Here is a 25,331-nt window from a genome sequence, read left to right on the forward strand (position 1 = left end):
GTTAACAATGTTAAGGAAAGTAAATTTTAAATTGTACTTTCAAATTAGCCTTAAGTGTTAATATTTATATATGACATTATGTGTTATGTGGGCGTAAATTCAAATTTATCATTATAGGAAGATTGGTGTGATATATATTTAGATTATATTAATTGAAATACTTGAAATGGCAATGAAAAAAGAGATATTTGGTTTAAAATATATGCATCACATTATATGCTTAAATGATAGTTTTCAATTGATTTTGTTTTTGTTGTTACCGTAGCTTGCGACAATTCTAAATGGCACAAAATAATACTTACTGGCTGAGTCACGATCAGGTCACTCTCTTTAAGACGTTTCATGGCATTCCCCAAAAGTGCAAGCTGACTATCAACCACGCCGTCCCCAGGATAAAACAACTCAGATCTCTGTTATTGAATTCTTACTACACTGTAAGAACCGATCTCGAATAAACTTTCTACAATATAGCTATATTTCACACCCAAAAGTTCTCACTCATGCTTTTCAATAAACCATGTTCTAACATATTTAATTTAGTCATTTTTAATTTTCAAGTAGATGGAAAGCATAGTTGAGAATGGTAACTCCACACTTTTACCACATGTATTTTACTAACTCATAGCTAATTCACTTATCAAAGTTTTGAAACATGTTTTGATTAACATGGTGAGAGAATAAAAGAGGGGACCAAGCATGTGGGGTATCTAGATTCTAGAGCATAGTCTATAGCATAGGATCAAACAAAAACAAAGTTGGTTTGGTCTATTTTCAACACAAGGAAACAACACATGTCTACATTATTATGTGGTTGAGTTCCAAACACATGTCCTTATCTTTGCAAATCAACTTTACAAGAATAGAAAAAAAAGTTCACTTAGGCCTTTTCCAAAAATTCTAAAATCTTAGCCAAAAAAGTTGACTCCTAATTATGCACTTCTCATAATAAGAGCACAAGTGTCTCATTTTTGTTGTTTGGTGTTGTGGTGGATTAATTGTAATTAAAGTTGAGTGACTTTGCTAAAGGGACGGGATCACATGTCCCCATTTCCGTCTCACTCGGTGTTCCCATCCAATTAAAATTTTTAACTTAAATAAAAAAATATATTATAATAATATAAATTAATATTTTCACATTATTTTATATAATTTTATTGGCTAGATACATGGGACATGAATAACAATCCTGGTTCTTGCTAAAGGTACATTTCAAATCCATGACAGCTATACATAATGGGTTAGAGTTAGGTGCTGGATTTCAGAATATGGTTTTATCTTCATTTCCGAGATAGATATAGCAACCCTAGCTAGCTGCCCAACATTGATATTTTCTTGGAAGTAGTGAAGAGAAATTATTACATGGTTTAAAATTAACATGTTAAATTTTATTCTCACTACTAATAATATATTAATAACTTCAAATTAAATGAGGTTATTCGAAATGGTAATAAGGATATAGTTGAGAGCTAGGGCTGAAAACGAGTCGAACCGAGTTGAATTAGAGCTTAATTCTGTTTAAGATGATAAGGATTTTTTCACTTCAAAATTTGACTGGAGTTTGATACAAGTTATTTTTTAGCTCGAGTTTATCTCGGTTAAAGTTCACCAATTATTTGGTTCAGTTCGAATTGATTCATTTAGACAACTCAAATAATTAACAATTTTAAAAAATACGCCAAAAGATTTATATATATATATATATATAACTTTGTTTATTTGTCGAACTTAATTTTTATCTGACTCATAAACTAAATTTGTCAAGTTTCGAACGAATACCAAATTAATTCGGTAATAACTGAAGCCATTAATCTAGATAATGTAATAATTTATCCGTTAAGAAATTTGACAAATTTTAACCATTATTTTTCTTAATAATATGTTAAAAAAACTCAATTATTTATCAAGTGTTAGGTTTTGTTGATAGCATTCCTTATCCTAAACTTGAATGGATATGCAATGAATGAAAGATTTTATTGTCTTTTGATTTAGGATGTATAATAAATGGAGACTCTTTTGGAATATAAAATTATAAATGAATTGGGAGTCTAATTCTTTCAGAACATTATCCTGACTAGTTATTAGTTGCATCATGGTGAAGGATCTGAGTTTAAAGCATGTAATTGTATTTGAAGTCAAATACATCACTTCTCTATTTAAAAATGGCATGAACTTGAATATTCAATTACTTGAATTTGAATATCACAACTAAACATGTGGCACTTGAAGAGTATATTGTTCTTTGGAATGGTTGAGTAACTTTGAACTCGGCTATCAGATTCAGATTTGTTTCATCATTTGTAATAAATTTTTGCCTAAAAATATTTTAAAATTTGAACCATCAATTTTTTAAAGTCCACATGTTAGAATCTTATGTGGTATTGGATCCTCCAGTAATAGAGATGATCCATTTTCCTTGGTTGAGAACTAGCCTAAGATTATCTTGGGTGGATATTTGAAAATATCTCTAATACTCAAGTATCTATTGAGGTCAAGTATAGGAATGGGGATCTGTTGTCCCCAACCATGTCCCCAATCATGTTTCTGGCCAATCACAGTGAAATAAAATTAATAAAGTTATGAATATTTAATTTTTTTTAACTGACTGGCAAACTAGAATTGATTTGGAACAGAGTTTGGAACAGGGTTTGAGACAACAGATCCTTATCCCAAGTATAGGAGTAGAGAGAAGTAAAAAAGATAACAAATCCTTCATATGGTCAACAACCACTTCTACATTGGAGGACTTGGTAATTTTGTATATCAGTTCAAATGTTTTTCCCTTCAAAGTATCATCATGATCTTTAACCATACAAATTAAATTTTAACTAGAACTTTGAATGATTGAAAAAATTGTATTGTTCTTCCAAAAACTCACAAATGTATCATTCTAAAGACCAGTTGAGATTAATTACTAATTTTTAAAATTAATTATTAAACAAAATCTTGTGTTCACATAAAATTAATGAGTAAGCACTGGGTGAGCCATTTAATTGATTAACATATTAATATATGATAGAATAAATGAATGGATACATACATTGACAAACAATAATTTATCATCTTCCTAATTTTTCCCCAAATTATTTATAATGAACTTCTAAGACATGACATTGGCATGTTTCTGACATTCATATCACTACAAGGAACATCTAAAAAATGACGACATGGTGCATGAGGCTCCCAATGGTGGGACATATGGAGGATAGACACAGATGGGGTGAGCAAGACCCAGCCCTACCTGTTCACCTGACACGACCCGATCATGATAAGGTCCGAATAGGGTCAGGTCTGATTAGGTCTAGGATCGGGTTCAAAAAATAAACTCAGACAATATTTAGGGTTGGGTAGGGACCAAGCATGACCCGGTCCGACCTGTCACAGGGTCACTCGCTCGTCATGTTTATATGTGTTTCTACTCAAATGTGTATAGAGTAATGATACCATGTTGGTCGAAAATATCATTTATTCTTTAATTTTTCCATAATATATACATGATTAATAATATATATACATATATCATTTTATATATCAAACTATATAGTCATGATAATAAATAATATTGAGAAGTCTTTATCTAAAATGAGTATGCATTATATTTAATCGGGTCTAGGGTCAAGTTGGATTTAAAGGTTGATTCGATCGCTATTTAGGGTCGGGTTAGCTTCGGTCTAGGGTTGGGTTCAGGTTCAAAAAAGTGACCCGACCAATATCTAGGGCTGGATAAGGACAAGCCTTAACCCGTCCCAACCCGTCCCATGCTCACTCCTAGACATAGACAATCTTACCATCACGAGCAAAAATACTGTTTCCAAGATTTGAACCATTGACCTCCGGGAACATCTAACAAAAATTAATTTCTCCCTATTGGCTCTTGCTAAATTTGATGGCATATTATTCATAATGAACTTTTAAGATGAAAATCATGGCTAATGATCTCAATAATACTCTAAATATCAAACCTTGAAGTACAAAAAATAGAAACTATAATATCCAGGATAAGTATTCCTCAGAGAATATATGTTAATAACTATATGCATCACTAACAACAACATAACATACTCTTGCATGCACATTTTCCCTGTAAACATTATCATTAGAAATTAGGGGTGAACATGGCCCGGGTTTGGACGGATTAAGACTTGTTCCTTACCTGACCCTAAATGTTGGTCGGATCATGTGGGCTTAACTTGATCAGACGATCAAGAGCATCAATGCCCATATGCTTGGGATTATAACTATCGCTATAACAACAACGACCAAGCCTTTATCTCACTATATAAGGTCAGTTACATGCATCGAACAACACCATAATGTTCTATCATAACTATCATTCTCACAACATAATATCAAGAAATTAATACACATATATATATATATACATAACACATCACAGCCAAATGCAATAGCATGTAAAGTACAAACTTCCAACACAATTCATTAAAGCACAACAATGGCAGTATTTTCAGCAACAATGGCAGTATTTTCACTTGCTTGCTTGTCACTACTCCCCAACAATGGCAGTATTTTCAGCAACTTAATCTGCATACTCAAAACACGTTCTATCAATAAATAAAACCAAACACAATTCAAAGACACAAAAGAAGTTTTTGGTTGACATGTTAGAACAAAACACATTGTTGATATATTCTAAAATATAAATAAATAGATCAAAACAGGATATGAGATTAACAAGTGGAACATTTTGTTCATGCTAAAGGGTGGCACAAAAATAGCATTTACCACCTATTCATCATAGGTTGAAACAGTATGTTCTGTTCTTTTCTCTTTGTCTCTGCCATGGCTTTAAATTGTGAATTTGTGATTGCAGTCATATTCACAGTTGCATTTAGCAAAACCTTATCATTGTGGCTTCCATTGCGGATAGAAGGCTCAAAGTAAAAACCTTTCCACCTTTTAGTGGAACAAAAATTTCATACTTTAATACTCTCATCTCTTGTTCTGTTTTATTTATAAAAGAGACCACATTGAATATGACTAATATGTCTGTTTCTTACACTATACAAAACAATAAGGGTGACTCAGTGCACCAGTCTCATTTCGTGAGGTTTTGGGAGGGTAGATATATAATCTTACCCTGTAAACGGAGAGATTATTTCAAGAATTTTAAGACTTCAATTGTTACTAAGCAACAACTTTACCCTTTATACAAAACAATAATAAACATGAACAAAAGGAGCTAGCATTTGAAGATAATCATAGTTTTTAGGCAACCTTCTCTCGTACCAATTCATGGTTCTTTTGCGAAATGGTTATAGTTCCCTTCAAAGAACGAATTGGGTTTTTAGCTATAGTTTAAGTAAAAGAAAAGAATAATAATTGGTAATGTATATTAACTTACATGAATGAATTACAACAAACAAGAAAGAATTTTATCCTCCTATAGTGAAACAAAAGTTGATTCAGACCAAAGAGAAGCAGCACTAGAAACTACTACGCAGAAAACTATAGAAACCCCACCCTAGTGGATATAACCCTAGCTTACTTGACATGGTAACGTACTGTGTACTACGTACCCAACTCGTACCAAAGAGTACTACGTATCTAAGTCAGTATGGTCGTTATCATACAACTTTCAAGTTAGACACCAAATGTGATAAGGAGGAAGGCGATTTGTGGTGGAATTGATGTAGCGCCATAATCGCCTTCTTTCTAACCGCCTCTTTCTAGTGTCTCAACAGGTCAAATAGGAGTTAGTTATCAGATTTCAAATATTTTAGGATAGTATTAACAATGAGGATTATGAGGTCATGGTCTTGATTGAGGAATAACTTGAGGGCCAAGTAACCGGTTCGTTTGAGGAGTAGTGTCATGATGGGTAATTTTAATGGCATGGATGTGTGAGGTTTCGTGTTGAGTATCTCGACATAAACGAGGCGGATGATGAATGAATTTCTATCATCATCCACTTGGATATGTTGAGATACGACACTTGAGGGTTTCAATTTCGCAGAGGAGGATCTAGCCCTCCTCAGCTTTAGAATGAAGTCATTGGATTGGCGAAACACGCCATTGAAATCCATGGCGCGTTTGCAGTCAATGATCGAAGGGTTGTGGCTCCGATTTGAACCTCGACGATGGGGCTAGAGAGTGATTGGGTTCGGTGGATTGGGAAAGTGAGGAAGAAAGTAAATGGCGTCGTGTGTGGCAAAAAAAATTTATTTTAAGTTTTTCTTCAATTTGGGATCCATATTTTCTAAATTTTAAAAAACAAATCTATGCATGCATAGTATAATATCATAATGACAAAAATATTCGACTGAAAGACCCCCATAAAAATATTGGGAACAAATATCCACAATAATAATTTATGTATATGAGTGAGTGTTAGATATTATATTATTTACTCTCTTATTTTTTCGTAATAAATTTTAGTGGTTGGACTATAGTCATAAATTTGTCATATACATTTCCTTTTATTCATATAATAATAATTTTTATATATTAATTATTACAAAATATATAGATATATAATTAAAATTGAAAACTTGTTAGGTATCCATAAATACTCACTACATGTGAGGGTATCCACAAATAGTATGAGTAGTGTGTATGGGGTTCCAGTTTAAACTGCGAAACTGTGGAACCGAACTGACCACAAAATGTGATTCGGTTCATTTTCGCGGTTCGGTTCGATTATTTTTTAAGGAACCATTTATGTTCAGTTTGATTCACGGTTTTAAAATTTTATGAACTGTTGGAACCGAACCACATATTAAAAGAAGTATATACTAAAGAATGATGTTATATTATTTTTTGAATTCTTCTACCAATTTTATTATTTTTATGACTTAAATTATCAATTTTGTATAAATTGTAGTGTTATATATATTACTAAATTGTTATTATGTTAGTACTATATATGCTATTACTTATTAACTTGTTTCTTAGTATCTTGATGATTTAGAATATATCTTTCAACTTTTGTAGTATTGAGTTTGAAACTAACATATGCCTTAAATTGTTATACATATATTATTATATGTGTTACTCATTGTGAATTGTAAGGTTATATATGTGACGATTATATATTTTACTAATTAATATATGTGTTACTAAATTGTTATGTATGTTATAAATATTAACTTTATTATTATTATATATATTACTAATTGTGGATTTTATTTTATATATACTAGCGTGTTGACATGCACTATCGTGTCTGTCAAACCGTTTTCCTATCATTTGTAATGTATAGTTTGTATTTTCTAAATTCAAATATAATTTTTTTGTGCTAAATTTACGGTTGAATTTATTCAATTGGTCTAATATTCAATTTTTAAATACACTTTTAAAATAAGAAGATAATAAGGATAAAATAAGAAAATAATATTATATGGTTTTTTGGTATAAATAAAAAGATATTGAGGGCAAAATAGGAAAACACAAATTACACCATGATGGGTAGTTATTTTGTGTTTTCCCTTTATTAATAGTATAGATGATAATTTGTTTTTTCTCTATAAATTACATAATTGTTATGTATGTTATTGACAAACAATTATCAATTTCACTTTTTTACTTATATATGATTCATATTTTTTTGGTAATAATAATTTCCTTTTATGGACAAATAAAATCTTTTGTAATATATTTTGAACTTTTAATTGATGCCAGATTTTTTATAAAAGAAAATGTGAATAACTGTGGAATCGAACCATTCAATAGCGGGTCGGTTCAGTTCCTATAATCACTGTTGTAGCATTATATTATGTTATTGTATAATCATATCTATCAATTTAATCACCGTTAATTTTCTTAAACAATCAAGTAATACAAATGAACAAACAATAAATGATATAGTAAACCCAAGTATAAATCTTTACAAGATAACTGTACATAGATATGAATTTAATAAATGCAAGTATGTTTTGTTGTGCTTTTTTTATTTTAGGAAAATAATTTTTATGAGAACATGAAATTAATATTAATTTAAAATTTAAAGGTTAACTTTAGAAATTATTATTTTGGTAAATCTTGTTATATATATATATATATATATATATATATTATCATATCTTCCATATCATACTATTGTCAAAGCTAAAACTTTACTTTAATGTATTGTATGTACCATCTAATTAATTTACCACATATTAAAACTGTCATGAAAAACTAATTAAATTGAAGATTATAAATGACATGACAATTATTATCAACTACATATACTATAACGTTAAAATTTATGAAAATACATGACAATATAATCGACTAAACCTAAAATATTAGGCATGACAACAATCACTCAAGAGAGAAGTGAATTGATGGTTACAATTTTTTAGGAGTTTTAACAAATTAAATATCAATATCCAAGATTTTTTACTATGAAAAATGTTTCATAAGATGCTTGAGAACCTATACACTACAAAAAAACATCATTCACACTTTATGGGATGCATCACTCATGGCGTTGGAGCCTAAAATTTATTATACTGGCATATATTTTTATCTAATATCAATGCCATAAATTAAGGATATTATTAATTAAATATAAATGATAAATGATGTAGTAACAATGTGAAAAACTCATAAAAAATGTCGACACATACATTTTTCTATATAAATAAAGAGAGGTGGCGACTAATTTGTGAACCGCAAGTTAGTTCACTTCCAAGCGAACTATTTTTTTAGTTGTGAGATCGAATGGTCCATAATCCCATCTCTCAAAATCGTGTTCGACTACCGTTGTTTAGAAGTCATGATACTAAAGTACGACTTATGTGAGGCCTTTGATTATAGTTTATAAGTTGTGATAACAAATTACGACTTTTATGAGGTATTTTGTCATAGTTCGGAAGTCGTAATACCGAAATACGACTTTTGTGGGAAGATAGTCGGCATAAAATGACTTCTATACTTACTAAATGTCATTATAGGCCATGCAGAAGTCATGATACGTCATCGTGACTTCTATATTGACCATATATTATATTACACCATCACGACTTCTATACTTATAAGAAATTACATTATACTATCACAACTTCCATTTAGAAGTTGTTACGTGCCACCACCACTTCTATATCGACAAAAGTTGAATTACTCTATCACGACTTTTATACTGAAGTCATACAATGTTAACACAACTTCTAAAAGGTGCACAAAACGGTAATCGATAACCAATTTTTTTTCATCTAACGACTATAAAGCAGTTCGCTTCCAAGCGAACTAATATGCGGTTCATGTATTAGTTTTGGCCATAAAGAGAAAAAAAGGCATTTATAGTTTTTTTACATAGTAATTGCATTATCCATTCACAAAAAAAAAACTTTATCATGTACAATTATACTCAATATTGTGAAATCCAAACTGAACATCAATCTGGAAGAAATTCATATTAGATTTAACTAGTGTAAATGATTAAACTATTCAATCAAACCAGACGATTTTATATATAATTAATACGTAACTAAAAATATATAATTATATATAAATGCAAAATTTTATATAATAATTAATTATATATAATCATACTGAATAATATTTCTCCATTTTTTTGGAATGATAAAATAAAACTTTAAAGTAGTACTTTACATTTTTTAACCCAATCAAACCAAAATTTCTCCAATTTAAAGATATCGGTCTAACTCATCATTCAATCAAGACTACAAATCAGAACTCATTTTCAAATTCGGTCGACGATCAAACCCGACTTCCGATCCAATTATCATAACATTAGTTATTACACTAATAAATAAAAGAAGGCTAATTACTAAGCGTGACATATATAGAATAGGAAATGGAATGACGCTACTTCTCTTCTTCTTATACTAATCTGAAACCAACGCTTCTTCTTCACATTCTATGGCTGAATCCTACATTGGATGCTTCATAACTTTGATTTCTAACTACGATATTCGTTACGAAGGCATTCTCCATTTCCTTAATCTCCATGATTCCACCATTGCCTTGAAAAACGGTGCGTTTCATCTTCCATACTTTCTTTCTTTTCTTCTTATTATTATTAACATTGAAATTGAAATGTGATTGCAGTTAGGTCGTATGGAACAGAAGGTAGAAGAAAAGATGGTCCACAACTTCCTCCTATTGATAAAACTTATGATTTCATTCTTTTCCGTGGAAATGACATTAAGGTCCTTATTATTATCATTTGTTACACATGTTACATTGTTTTGGAACTGTAACAAAAATTACGCACAAATCGAGTTCGAGTTTTATGAATGGAGAAAACCTTGTTAACAGAGACAGTCATGTCATGATGTGAATGTTCTCGTCTCGAACGGATTAGAGAAATATAAATAAAAGAATGTGACATTTTGATTTCACTAGAAAAAGGTGTTATATAAACATGTAAATCAATGTAATTGTATTATGAGAAAATGAAGAATGCATTGAAATTATATGAGGTTTATATATTGTCTTTATCGTCCACCATTCATATTTAATCATTATTGACTCTTCACGAGAAGAAGAAAAAGTAATCCGAATGGTGGATGATATAATAATTGTATATAAATGTTTACATTGATAGTGTAGATATTACACTATTGTATTATTACTTAATGATCTGAAATCTGATACAATAAAAAAAAATAAGGTTACTATGAAATGTGTTTAGTGATATGGTTTTGTGGTTCTTAAGTATTATTTTAATTTATGAATATTTTGTCACTGAGGCTTAGAAGTTCAAATGGAAGATAGTTTGATTAAAGAGGTAGAGGGAAACCAAAAGATATTTTGTCAATTTCTAAATTTATGCTTGAAAATTTGATTTATGTAGTGAACCCTACTTGGTTTGGTTATGCTTGATTGTTATTTTGTTTCCTTTCTTTTCATTCATCAGAAAGTTCTTATTGATGATAATAGTCTTTCTACATGATAGAAGATTTTCTGTTATCCTGCATTCATTTCAAAAGCAATTTTGCTCATCGGGGATGTGCATGTTCTAATGAATTTTAAATTTCAGAACTTGCAGGTCAAGTCTCCCCCCACATCTTTAAAGGCAGAAGAGCAGGTATTGGATGATCCTGCTATTATTCAGGTACTTATATTTGAAGGCAACACAAGAAAAAAGGATACATAGACTCTTATCTTTCTGAATAATGTTTCCTTTTCCTTTCCAGCAACAATATTCTGGGGTGATAAGCTCTCCTGTACCTTCAGTTTGTAGTGGAAGTTTGACAGAATCAGTTCAAACGCATGATACTCCCGCTATCACCAGTAGAGCCGTACCTGCTGAGTTGTCTTCTCGTCGTTCTGTAGCACAGTTGGGACCTTCTTCTAGCCCTTTAAATCAATCTGCTGCTACTCAAGTTGCTAGTCCTCGATCTTTTTCTACATCAGTGACTTGGCAAGGAAACAATGAAGCATCAACCACTAGCTCTTATTCTCGGCAGCAATCTAGTCCTATTCGACCACCATCAAAATCACCCTTAACTATGCAGCATTGGATGCAAACTCCAGAAACTCAGGCACCTACAAAAGTGGGATGGACACCTTTATCAGACTATGGTGCACCTTCATCTTCAATTTCTGCTTCTTTGCTTGTAAACCCAACTTCACCCTCTCCTACTTCTGTACAAATTTCTGATTCCCTTAATAGTTCAGCCCTTTGGTCTACTAAGCCACCCATGCCGTATTCTGTGTCCATGGCTTCTAATGGATCAAACATGTCTTCATTTTCCTCTCCTTTCCGTGATATAAACTCTGTTGATGGTCAAATGTTTGCCAAGATTTCTCCCAATCCAGTACTAAGTCATCCTGGACATTTTATCCGTCATCCTGCTTCTTCGTTCGTAGGTTTTACTTCAGGTCCCTTGCTAACCCCACCATCTTTGCTAACTCCAGATCATTTGGCACAACCTAGACCACATTTCCTTTCTTTGGCACATAATTTCAACCCTGATCGAAAGGATATGAATTGTTCGACTCTAACATCCTTTAGTTCCTCTGTATTAGTGCCTTCTTCAGCATCTCAAGCACCGCCGCTGCCATTGCCAAATTCTGTAGTCTTTCAAAAGGTGCATAACTTCTGTCAAGAATCTCTCAACGTCACATGCTTTCCTGTTCATTTCTGAATTGAACTTTGTTTTGACTGAATTGAAGGTTTAAATGAAGTGGGGAGGGGCTTTAATAATTAAGGACTATCCATTCCAATTGAATGTGCATCTAAAGGGATGGAAAGAATGGAATTTTAATGCTTTACTCAAATACTTCATCAAAATACTAACATGGCTTTTCCTGTAAGCAGTGCTTGTGAAGTTTTGAAAACATTATTACTGTTCATAATTTAAAAAGAAAATACTGAAAATTTCCACTTGCAGAATTCTTGCATGTCTACATCAAGATGTGAAGAGTTTTATCATTTTGTGAGGAATGCTTCATTGGAATTATTGATGTGTAAATATGTTTTTATGTTCTGATGGACATTTAGTATTAACCAACTTAATTGCATGGATGCTTCATTTCTTTCTTATTTTTAATTATTGGTGCAGAAAATTGGGTATGTCAACTGATTTTTCTGCATGCATCTACTTGCGCTGTGATTAGCTTGCTATTTACAGTTCAGGAAAAATAAATAACTTTGATGATCATTAAATTATTAAAATAACTTGCTATTTACACATTTAACATATTTTCTGAATGCTCATTTGTTTTGTTTAATGCATAATTTGAATTGGTGGACAATTGTGGTTGTCATTTTAATAATTATGATACAGTTCATTACGTGATAAACTAGTATATATATTATTAAATTTGTTATCCTTAATAAAATAGATAGTACTTTTTTTAGTATAAAGATTTATACATAGCCAGCGCATCATCTATCCTTCATTTGGATTATTTAAAAAAAAAATCAATGATGATTGAAAATGAACAGTGAATGATACAATGACAATGCATAAAACTCGTGTATACATCTTTTTCTCTACTTTTTTACCATATCTATTTAATGGGACTAAGATTCATTGTTCACTATTTCAGCCTTTTTGCCCACCTTTAGAGTTCCTTGAAGAGTTTGATTTTGAGGCCATGAATGAAAAGTTCAAAAAGGATGAAGTATGGGGTTCTCTTGGGAGAGCAACTGAGAAAGTTGAAGATTATGATCACTACTGTCTGATACCAAACCCCAAGGTAGGACTTGGAATGTCACTATTTTTTATAACAATTCTATCCATATTGTTTGTTCAATGCAATGATTTAAGCTGTGGCAAATGTGGTTTTTGGCTAGGGATGACAATTAGTATCTGAATTCACAGGTACCAGTTGGTAATACCCGCAATAGGTTGAGTTTGGGTATGTGTTTTTGGACCCGAGAATTATTGAGACCGAAGATTTTGAAACTCATTATTAAGTGGGATTCAAATATGGGTAATGAGATACCCAGGCCCACAATTCCTATATATATATTAATAACCACTAAACATATTTTCTGTCATCATTGTGATCTTATATTCTTAAGTAGTGATATTATATTTGTTAATCCCTAATTATGAAGTAATGTTATATTGATGGAGGAATATTAGACGTTTGATATGTTTTATTGTCTTATTTTAAAATATGTTTTCTAGTATAAAATTATATTTAAGTGGCAACTTAAAGTTATGTACTTGTTTTTATAACTATTATTATCATTTTTATTCTTCTTTTGATTGTCTAAATAACACATGATTATAAGAAACACATACATAAATATATGTTATTTTCAATTTTTTAAAATATTTTCTGAATTTATGGATACTGGCAAATTTGTTGTACCCAAGGAGTCATGAATATTAGACCCAGCGGGTATTTGTGCAGGTCTGGGTCCCAAAGTGGTCGAACGGGGTGGGTTTGGGTGGTGCACTCCCCAGACCCATCCAGACCCATTGCAACTTGTTTCTGGAATCTGGACTTGAATGTAAATTTTCTCTTTCTTTTTTTTGCAGCCTGCATATAACAAAGATGATTTTTTTGACTCAATTTCTGGTAACTCTCTGACTCGTGGATTGAGGAATGGACAAAATCGTTTCACTGAGAGAATGAAGCAGGATACTGAGGTTTGCAAACAAAATTGCTGAGAATGACATTATCATAAAACTTAGAGGTGCTATAACTTCATACATTGATGTTCTGTTTATGTTTTACTTTCAGACATTTGGAAATTTTCAACAGAGGCCTAACTTCAGCTATGGTGGCAATCGTGGTGGACGTGGTGAAAATTTTCGGGGCGCATATGGCTCGGGAAGAAGGGGTTATGGCTATGGTGGAAGAAGGTATGGTCCAAACCTGCATTTCTAGTGGTATTCTTATTTTGTAAAGACCAAATGTTCTTCTTTTTCCCAAATCTTCCCACTAATTTCTCTTAGGCTTTGTGTACATGGTTTTATATGGAATGAGTTTGATGTAATGGTGTAATCATATGTTAGAACTTACAAACTTCGATGAAATCAATATCATACTTATAAATTGATGAGTGATTCATGTTTAATTTTTTGGTTCATGAAATGGCATTTGATCCTCACTTTTAAGTAATAATTATCGTAGAAATTATAATAACAAGAGGATAAGTTTTCTTTGCCACCTTCACTTTGTCGTGGAGGTGTTCAGTCAAAAGAGAGAATCAAAGATTTAATTTGTTTAATCAAAATTTTAGTTCAATATTACAAAATGTTAGTCTAATGGTATAAGGTATGACCAAAAAGTAAATGATTCGATCAAAACAAAACAGTATTTGAAGATTTCCTTTCAAAGTTTAATTCATTGAATAATTCATAAAGATTTCTTTTTTGTAACAAGATAATCCTTAAAAAATTCTCTCTTCACTCAAAATTTGAAGTTAATTCTAATTAGTGTTATATGGATTTCTACTTTTGATGATAGAACTTGAATGCTAATACTGTTTGTCTATTATTTTTTTTAACCTTAGTTTAGGAGTTGAATTTTGGAAGAGAATGAATGGAAAAAAAACTTGAAAATTATGAAATATACTTCTGAGAGGACTCTCAAGTATTCCCTTCCTTCTTGTCCATTCCATTCAAGATCCAACTCCCAAACAAAAATCTTTTTTTTAAGCAAAGGTGGCAGAGCACCCGAAGAACTATATTAATGAAAAGGAGAAGAGATTATATGGATTGAAATCTATAGTTAGGCATTCCAGCCATGTTTATAAAGAAATCATATGTCATAAAGAGAATGCTTTGGACAAAATACCAAAATTAGCAAGTTTATCGGCACAAGATTTTCTCTCCCTATAAATGTGGGAAATACAAAAGTTCATAGAGGAGATTGTAGTGCAACATCTCAGCCATTTGTTTAGTAGCCTCCAAGGGACCATGCCATGCCCTTTGAAGATATCAACCACCAATGATGAGTCACACTCAAGTCAAATGTTGTTCCAACCATTTGTTTTAGCAAAATCAATGGCCAACATAGCTGTATTGAGCTCAGCAAATAAGGCATCATATATATCGAAGTAATCCGCAAAATAAGCTAGGATATCACCCTTCGAGTTCCTGAAAATAGCACCACCTCCAGAATGATCAGGGCTACCTTTAGCAGCTCCATCCGAGTTGATTTTGGCAGTAGAACCAGTAGGAGAAAAACACCTGTTATTGGAACTGTGAATATTTAATCTGACATAGCTAAATAATTAAACCATCTTATCTTTTTCTTTAATGATCAATTTTTAAATATCTTCATATATGATGAACGCATCAAATGAAATAGAACAAAAATATTTACATAATATATCTAACAAAATCTAATTGAATCAATAATTTGAATTGATCTTACTAGTACGTAAGTAGCTTCCAATTCTATATTGGAGCTTCATAAAAATTAATTAAGATGCAACTAAAAGAAATCCACCTAAAATAGTAAAACGAAGTACATTATTTTTTAGATTAATTTAATTTTTAATCTACACCCCATTAAGAATAATGCATTAAAAAGGTTAAATATATTTCTGATTACTACCTTAAATTTTTTAGATTAATATTTACCTTGCTAAATTATCTCTACAGCATTGACAAATTTTAAATTATTTCCTTAATTAAATCCATTTTATAAGATATTTATCTTATCTTTGATTCAAACTTTAAATATCTATAATTTTTATGAAATCAATCTTCATAAATAAATCAAATCATATCTGAGAGCGACAATTGTTGGAAGAGCAGACATAAACCTCGAAGGAGATTAGTTCCTTACCAAAAAATACGAGGATATACGAGATACAAAAAAAAATCATATAAACTAATTTCATATTACTTGACATCCAATCTAATTCACAAGTCACAACCTAATATAGTAGGAGTTACCACCAATTTTCACATAATTTCCCAACTTCATTCTCTTCCTCTTTTATTTTTCTACAAAAGCTAAGAACCCTTAGTTCCATAACACCACCAACAAAGAACCCTTAATTCCATAACACAAACAACAAAGTTCTATATTTTCCTCACTAGCTACAAGATGAACAAGCTCATCAGTAAGATAAAAGATATATTGGCAAAAATGAAAAAGTGACTCAAGTGAGAGTGTTTCTTTCATACCCATCAAGCTGAACCACTTGAATATGAGTGTGTCCATTCTTGCACCTCAATATTATACTGAACAACAATTGGTCAAACAAGCTTGGTTACAGAACCTACAAGCAAAAAAAAGAAAGAGTTGCTACTATGAAAGTGAACAAATGTGTGAAGAAGAAACAATAAAAGAAACAATTGTTGCTACTCAGCCACCATCATAGTTGCCTAGTATAATCATGGATCGGATCATGGAGCTAAATGGAAGTGATAACAAATTTCTGATGCACAAGAACCTCTAACAACCATCTTTCAATGCCAGAAAATAAGATTGCATATGAGTTTCTTATTGAAGAAAGCATGAAATACCATCTTTCAATATATGACAATATTTGCAAGAAAGCATGAAATACCTCGTTATTTCTTTTTTTGTTTAATGTCCCGCAATCAAACCAACATGATGATTCTTGAAGTAGTGATCCACAAATCTACATTACTAATTTATAAGGAAGTGTGTAATGCACTTCCAAAAAAAGCCTCTTTGTCCAATTCACCATATGAAGAGTTCAATTAAAGCTTAAAAATATTCATGCTAATTAACATTCACAATGAGTGTATAAAACCCTAACTTGGTTCTTCTCTCTTTACCTTTGCAATTTTTCACTCTTTTTAAACTCAAACAGTGGAGTCAAAAGTTGAGTTAACGTATCTATATAGTTTTCAATTCTCTTCAATCGTGTCACTCATTTTCTAAAGTTGTGGCATATGATTTTATTTTATTTTTCTCTTTTGTTATGTCCATTTCTTTGTCACTCTGATTTTGAGAACTAATAAAATGGCCTTGAGGGAAAAGTTTTTTATTGCGAAATGAACATACAAAATGCACATTGTCATCGTAACCCTATGTGTAATGAAAACTACACGTTGTCAAGGTAACCTACGTATCTAATGAACAATTCACGTGGAGATGTGATCCATATCACGATGGTAAAGGTTTATTTCAATATCAAATGTATACCATAAACATAGCATCGTTTTTCCCAAAGTGTTAAGTGAGAAGAAAAAAGTGTGTGCGTAAGTATAAAATTAGGAAAAAGCTAAATAGTACGAATTTGAGTTTGTAAAATAACATACGAATCAAATTCACAAACATATTTTTCTGCATTGAATTGCAGTTTTATGTGGGCCACCTATTTCCCTTTCGGTACACATGCTTAAGTGATGTGGGTCCTTTCCTAATTTTATATTTCAATGCACTTTTTTCCTCATATGTTTATGGCATACATTTTATTTTCAAATAAACCTTTACTAGAGTTCCACATGAATAGTTCATTAAACATGTAGGTTATCATGACTATATCTACTCTTTATTATATGTAGGATAAAATGACAACGTCTATAGTTTATGTGTTCACTTCGCAAGCAGATACTTTCCCCCCACATACTTTCCCCTCACAGTCCTTTGTTTGACTCTCAAAACGAGAGAGCAACAAAGAAAGTAGCCACAAAAAATAGATAAAGGTAAAATCAGAAGACTCACCTTTTTGAAAAAATGAATGACACAATTGACAAGAATTGAAAGCTATAGAAACACCTTAATTCAACTTTTGACTTCACCGTTTGAGTTTTAAAAAAAACTTACAAAGGTAAAGAGAGAAGAACCAAGAGAGATGAAGAATATTTTCAAGAAGTTTCCAGAGTATCCATTGCAGAGGTTTCACCAATTATTTGTATTTCTGTAGTTTCCAGAGTATCCCCATCCAATAGATGAGAGCATAATCTATAGGGGTATTGTTGATATCTAAGCATATATGTAATAAATGTTACAAAAATCGTAGCGGACTGGCCGATCGATCAAGAAAACTGACGAATCAGACTTCATTCCAGTATGGGATGATAGTTAGACCAGACATGCACTCGTAATGGCAAGAACAGTGAGAAGCTGACCGGTTTTGATGAAAACAAGTGAAACGACCAAATTTGTGCAAATCAGAGCAATAGGTGAGAAGAAGAAGAATCAAGACTAATATTATGGAAAGATGAATCAAGGTCAATGTTGGTTGTTGTTTGAGAGTATGAGGAGGAAATAGAGTTTGACTCTTGAGGAGACTATTTAGGGATGAAACTCAATATATGTTAGTACTGGTTGAACAACTATACTACTAAATCACTATCGGTTATGGTAGTAATAACATTGTATGTAATACACTTCCATATATGTCAGATTGTATACGCACACTAAAAGAGATTAGTTTCTTACCTGAAACCAAAGGTGAGATACCGGCAGTACCACAAAAACAACAACAACAATGAGTAACAATTTAACATGAGTATGAATTTAAGAAGGAACTTACCCAAGACAGCGCATCAGCTACATCTTCCTCATTCCTCGTGGAATAGGATGGAATTGATAATGGTTTTCACTTGTATGTGTCTTATTTATATATATATATATATAAGCAAATAAAAGTGTATATATATACACTTATATAAGTGTATGTGACTTGTATATATATATATATTTATATATATATACCTGTGTTATATATAACACTATAATTATAAGTGTAGTGTTATATTATTAGTTTATAATTGTAATATTATGTTAATTTGTAAATGCAATTGTTATTTTTTTAACAGTGATATTTGTTGTTAAACAGTGATATGTATGATGTAATGTTATGTTAGATTAAATAGTTTTTACTAAATAATTTTTTCGTAATAATGTTAAAATAATAACTTATTTATTATATCTTATTTTTCATCTCCTATACCCCTACTAATAAGTTGGAATCAGATATTGATTGATATAATTTTTTTAAAACAATGGTCCTTTTTAAAGTGAAAAAAGATCAGAAAATAACCCAAACGAGTGATTATGCAACCAAAAGTGAAATGTATCCTGATATCTACCTGAATTTTTTATATTATTATTTATCTTGTTAAATTATCTTTACAAAATTGACAAAATTATAAATTATTTATTAAATTAAGTTTACTTAACAAAATATCATCCTATCTTACTTGAAAATTTTAAATATCTATATTTTTTATGAAATCTATTTAACAATAAAATCGTATCAACGGATTAATGTCAACTTGTAGAGGACAACATTCATGTTAATTTTTTTTATGAAACCTATTTGTTACATAATTAGAGAATAAAAGATTTAATTTATTCACTCAAAATTTTATTTCGTTCCAATAAATTGTAGTTTCATTTGTGGGATTATTTTTTGGAACAAGTTAATCCTTAAACAACCAAATATCATTTGAAAATTTCCTTTCAAATTTAATTTCATAGCATAATTCATAAAGATTTCTTTTCTGAAAGAAGTTAATCCTTAAAATATCTCACTTAACTCCATTTTTAAAGTTAATCTTTAAATATTCATGTTAAATAGATTTCTTAAATTCTACTACTGCGTCTTTATCACTTTTTATCATAATAAATGTAACTCCATTTATTGGAAGAGTGGATATATCTTCAAAAACAACTTTCTCCATATATGACCCTAATCTACATAATCTTACATAACTAAATAACTAAACTATCTTCTTTCTCTTTTATGATAATATTTTTATTATCTTAATATTTGAAAAACGCATAAAAAATTGTATAAAAATATTTATATCACATATATTATTGAATCAATCATGTGAATTAATCTTACTAGTATTGTAAGTAGCTTCCGCTTCTATATTTGAGCTTCATAGAAACTAATTAAGATGTAACAAAAACTAACCAATGTAAAATTGTAAATTGAAGTACATTATCATTATATTAATTTAATTTTTAATCTGCTCTCCAAAAAGAATAATGCATTAAAACGTTGAAATATAATTTGACTTCTACCCAAAAAAATTATATCATTATTTATCTTATTAAATTATCTTCCCAACGTTGATAGATTTTAAATTATTTACTAAATTAAATCTACCATAAAAAAGAATCATGTTATCTTACTTGAAAATTTTAAATATCCATATTTTATCTATTTAACAATCAAATCAAATTGAATCTATTTACTTCACATCTAATCAAATCTAATCTAATTTACAACCTATATATAGTAACCAGTTCTTCTTGACTTGTCACATAATTCTGAAGTAAGAGTTGTTAGTTCCATAATTCTGAAGATGAGTGAACGAATGAAAGAGATTAAGGATTTGTTAGCAAAAATGAAAGATGGGTTATGTGAGAGTATTTCTTCGGTACCTATAAAGCTAAATCACTTGAATGTTATTGTTTCCATTCTAGCTCCTCACTTTTACACTCAAGAACAATTGTCACAACTTCAATCCTTTTCCAATATGGAGATTGATCAAACATGTTTGGTTCCAAAACCTACAACCAGAAAAAGGAGTTGCAGATATCAAACTCAACAAATTTCTGAAGAAGAGACTTGCGAAGAAAGGAATAAGAAGTCGAGAACAATGACTCTCCCAATTGCACCTATTGCGCCACCATCGCCATTGCCATCGCCATCACCATCGCCATCGCCATCACCATCGCCATCGCCACCACCACCACCACCACCACCACCACAACCACCGCAGTTGCCTGATATATTCATGGAGCGGATTAGAGAGCTAAATGGAAGTGATGTCAAATTTCTGATGCACAAGAAGCTTTGCTCGTCAGATTTGTCGAAAAATAATAATCGTCTTTCCATGCCAAAAAGTAAGATTGAATGTGAGTTTCTTACTGAAGACGAGCATGAAAAATTAAACGAAAGAAAAGAGGACTCAAGAAGAGGGCTTGTTGGCATGGAAATAACTGTGGTTGATCCGTATCTTAGAGAATACAAAATTACGTTCAAGAAATGGGAGATGAAGAAGAACCCAGAGGATGATGATATGAAGGGAGTGATCTACAATCTAGTGACAAATTGGCATAATATAGTGAATGATAACGAGTTTCAAATAAATCAACAACTCGACATATGGTCCTTCAGAGTTGATGGCAAACTATATTTGCTATTGAATCATGTTTAATGTTTAGCATGCTCTCAACATTTAGAGTATTCCTCTTCTGGGCACGAAGATGTTGATTATTAGATATGACATCAGCATGATGATGATGCATTCTTGTTAATCTTTTTTATATTTTTTTAATCCTTTTCTTTGAAACAATAAAATTTGTAGATTCAATTTTATTTTTTTCCATAGATTATAGGGTTAAGAGGGTAAAGATCACTAATGTGAGTCTGTATCTACCAACAAATATTTTCCATACTCAAAATATGGTTTGGACTCCTCATACCACACTTGAGAAACATATTCATATGTCTTGTTGGTATAATTTATATAGTTAAGAAATAAATTCAAAATATAATTTTGATAGCAAACCTATTTATTTTTACCACAAATCATGTACTTTGACTACCCAAAAGACAACTCAATACTCATTTTTTCAACTAAGGAAGCTAAGAAAATATATCAATGGGTTCCACCTAGTAGGAAGTTTATAACTTTGAGAAAATTTAGAATTGAGATATGGAAACACTTAAGCAGAAAGATTGACTTAGCTGAAAAAATCAATACTACCTAGTGATATATAATAATCAATCCAAATAATCTTTTAACTTATAAGAGAAAGGAGTAAATAAAATACTAAATTCAAACCGAGTTCTCAGATATCACATAATCTATATCACTTTGAAGTATGATATCAATACTTACCTGCAATCACAGCAAGATAATGAGACCTGGTCATAAATAAAGCATACTTCAAATCCAGTGTACATCAGCATTTGCACTGCAATACTGCACAAGTAGCACCAAGTCACCCAAGTAAATTAACTTTGACATATATTCTTCCTTATACTGTTAGATTTAGATCCATAGAAAAACATTGTAGTAATTCACTCTATTAAGTTCGTGTTAACTTTGTTTGTACAGAGAATTTAGCAAGGTACATGTGGAGAATTTAGTTGTTGAAATATATTTTCAACTATATTTTAGTATCTGGGTTGATATTGTATTCGGCTAGTTATAGTTAGTTTTAGTTAGTGAAGTTTTGTTTCAATATATATATAGTTTACTTTCATTGTAAACTATCATTCATTCAATTCAATAATATTCCTCGTTCTTTCTTTTTCAAGTTTTTCTTTTTCAAGTTTTTCTTTTTCATTCGTGCATGGCTCCTACTATTTTAACAATAATCATGATAAATAAAGTAAAAATTTGGATATGGTAAATGAGGATACAATATCATTATCATTGAACAACAAATATTCCTTATTGTCTCATAAGTATAGTGTTCATGTTTTACATGTAATTAAATTCTCTACACATTATACCATTAAATGCAATCAAGTGAAAATTGTTCAATCGAAACAAATACAACAAAAATCGAAGAGTAGCTATTGAAATTCCAAAATCAAGAAACAATGAAAGTTTACCATCAACGGCAACAAGATCAAGAAAGTTTCAAAGCCCCAATCTCCTTGATAAATCGAACGATGAGAAGTGATTGTGGATCCAATGCATGCAGAGGTTCCTATATTGGCACTCGAAGTTCTTCGGATGGGGTTGGAAATAGTGGTTGTGGGTTTAGATCGGAAGTGGCGACGCCGTTGATGGTGGTGGTGGTGGGTGGATCAGTATCATTGTTGTAAGTTGTTTTTGTTTCCAACACTTTCTTTTATTTGGAAACAAGGAATTTGAAACATTTCTTTAATCTCTATTCTATCACTCCAAGTTTGTATTACTGTTTCTAAGAGTCGACGAGTCAACAATGATTGAAAATAAATGATGAATAATAAATTGATAGTATATAAAACTCTTATATTGTTGGTATATATTTTATTCTTTAAATATAATATCATTTATTAATCTTTTAAAAATGCATTTGCACAATTATTCACCATTTTTTGTAGTTGAACTCAGGTGCATCTCTATCAGGCTTTGTATGTTTTAAAAGAGTTTTGAAAATTAATTTTGTTTTAATCACAAAAGAATAATCTTTTCCTTTGCTTTGAGAATAAAAAAAAAGGAAAGTGTTCAATTGGAACATGAAAACTTGACTGAGTTAATCCTAATTACTCTACGGGGCGGAGTGTGTAACACCACAGTTCTGACATGCGACCTCTCAGGTTCATGAATACTTTGAGTGTATCACCTCTTAAGCTTAAATATCTCTTGCAATATTTTATTCCCCTCCAGGGGAGCCTTCTGCGACTCGAACCTATGACCTCAGGGATAAATAGTCACTATACCACTGAGTCGCTACCATTAAGCTAGTATAGTGACTTGACTCAGTGGTATAGTGCCTATTTATCCCTGAGGTCACGGGTTCGAGTCGTGGAAGGCTCCCTTGGGAGGATAATAAATTACTGCACAGAGTATTTAAGCTTAATAGTGGCGTACTCAGTATGTTCATGGGCTGGCATGTCAGAACTCGGGTGTTACAGAGTGGAAGAAGGGGGAGATTCTCGAATGAGGAAAATGATCTAATGACTTCGAAAGAATTGAACAAGGAGTCGTATGAAGTGAAAATCTCATGTACGGTTCTGTAGAGTGGCAGTGAGGATGACTTATCTATCAACTTTTCCACCATCACCCCAAAAAACCAAATTCTGCCTTACGTAAAGTTGTCAGAGTATGCTTAACCTCTGGATTTGAAATCACTACTTATATACCTGGTATTGGTCATAATTTACATGAACATTATGTAAATAAATTACTTAAAAAAAGAAGATGACAAAGTCATTTTTGTAATAATTATTATAAACTAACAACCTTGTGTAAGTGATTGTGAACTTCGAGTATATACAATGAAACCGGTGAGATAGAACCAAACCAAATCAGTAGGCAACAAGGATTGACACATGATAGCGGACATGTATACAGACCGTGAGCGATTGTCCCTTGGCTTAACATGTGTGAAGCACTAATTGGTGGATTCTAGCACCAACAATCAATCACATAGTGATAAGAGTATCTCAAATGGTTGTTCTTAAGTAATTTTTATGAAAAGAGAAAATTGTATGGAGACGCATGTAACACGTCATATTTGGAGATAAATGTATTTTATGATTTTTGATGATATCATTTAAGATTAAATTTAATTAGAATTAAAATATTAATGTGTTGTTAGAATCTTATTGATTGTCTCTATATGATTTTGTCTCCACACAAGTCTTTCTCCTTATGAAAATAAGAACATTATACTATGTTCTCATTTAAGAATATTCTTAGATAAGAACAAAGAGAGAAGAAAGAATAAGGAGAGAAGGAAAAAATGTAGATGTTTGATAAAGAATAAGATAGATTGTGAGTCTCAAATAATAATAACAATGATATTTGTCATTGTAGTAAAAAATTAGATGTTATTCTTATTTCGTGGGAAATTGTAAAAAAATTATAAAATAATATATATGACACAAATAAGAATAAAAATATTGTTTGCAATCAGATATGCTCTACTAAATCTACTGTAATGACCAGTGTTATTAAACTCGAACTGGTGAATGACTCGTTCAGGGTACTGACTCAATGAGTCACTGGTTCAACCATTAGATCAATGGTTATACCAGTTAACTCAATTTGTATTAAAAATTCTAAAAAATTCATAATAGTACGTAACAATATTTAATAATGGTATACTCAAAATTTAAAAACATTACCATGCATAATTAAACAACATAAAAAGAACATTTTACTAGTATAAAATGACACAATTTGATAACATCATCAAACAACATATGAATTATGTTTTAACTACAACAAAAACATACAATAAGTTTAAAATTTAATTACACAATGAAGATTTTGTTATAATGTAAACTAACAAATGACAAACATAACTACAAATAAGTTAGAAGTATTTGTTTTCAC

At 31.0% G+C, this 25,331-nt stretch overlaps 2 protein-coding genes and 1 long non-coding RNA gene across 3 annotated transcripts; 2 read left to right on the forward strand and 1 right to left on the reverse strand.

Moving 5' to 3' along the window:
• On the reverse strand, positions 398-18,765 carry LOC109350231. Its single transcript, XR_002108090.1, has 3 exons — positions 16,573-18,765; positions 7,190-7,196; positions 398-408 (listed from the first exon to the last, which is right to left on the reverse strand). It is a non-coding gene; the product is annotated as an uncharacterized LOC109350231 (long non-coding RNA).
• Positions 9,752-14,448, forward strand: LOC109350229 (decapping 5-like protein). The gene is made up of 7 exons (XM_019591412.1): positions 9,752-9,937; positions 10,012-10,112; positions 10,946-11,020; positions 11,103-11,999; positions 12,964-13,113; positions 13,908-14,018; positions 14,113-14,448. The coding sequence occupies exons 1-7, from the start codon at positions 9,823-9,825 to the stop codon at positions 14,257-14,259; spliced, it is 1,596 nt and encodes a 531-aa protein (XP_019446957.1). The 5' UTR covers positions 9,752-9,822; the 3' UTR covers positions 14,260-14,448.
• LOC109350531 (B3 domain-containing protein At2g31420-like) lies at positions 20,628-21,485 on the forward strand. The gene has a single exon (XM_019591763.1). It carries the CDS (start codon positions 20,628-20,630, stop codon positions 21,483-21,485), a length of 858 nt encoding a protein of 285 aa, XP_019447308.1.

Source organism: Lupinus angustifolius, chromosome LG06 (genome assembly GCF_001865875.1).
Source record: "Lupinus angustifolius cultivar Tanjil chromosome LG06, LupAngTanjil_v1.0, whole genome shotgun sequence".
Lineage (NCBI taxonomy): Eukaryota > Viridiplantae > Streptophyta > Magnoliopsida > Fabales > Fabaceae > Lupinus > Lupinus angustifolius.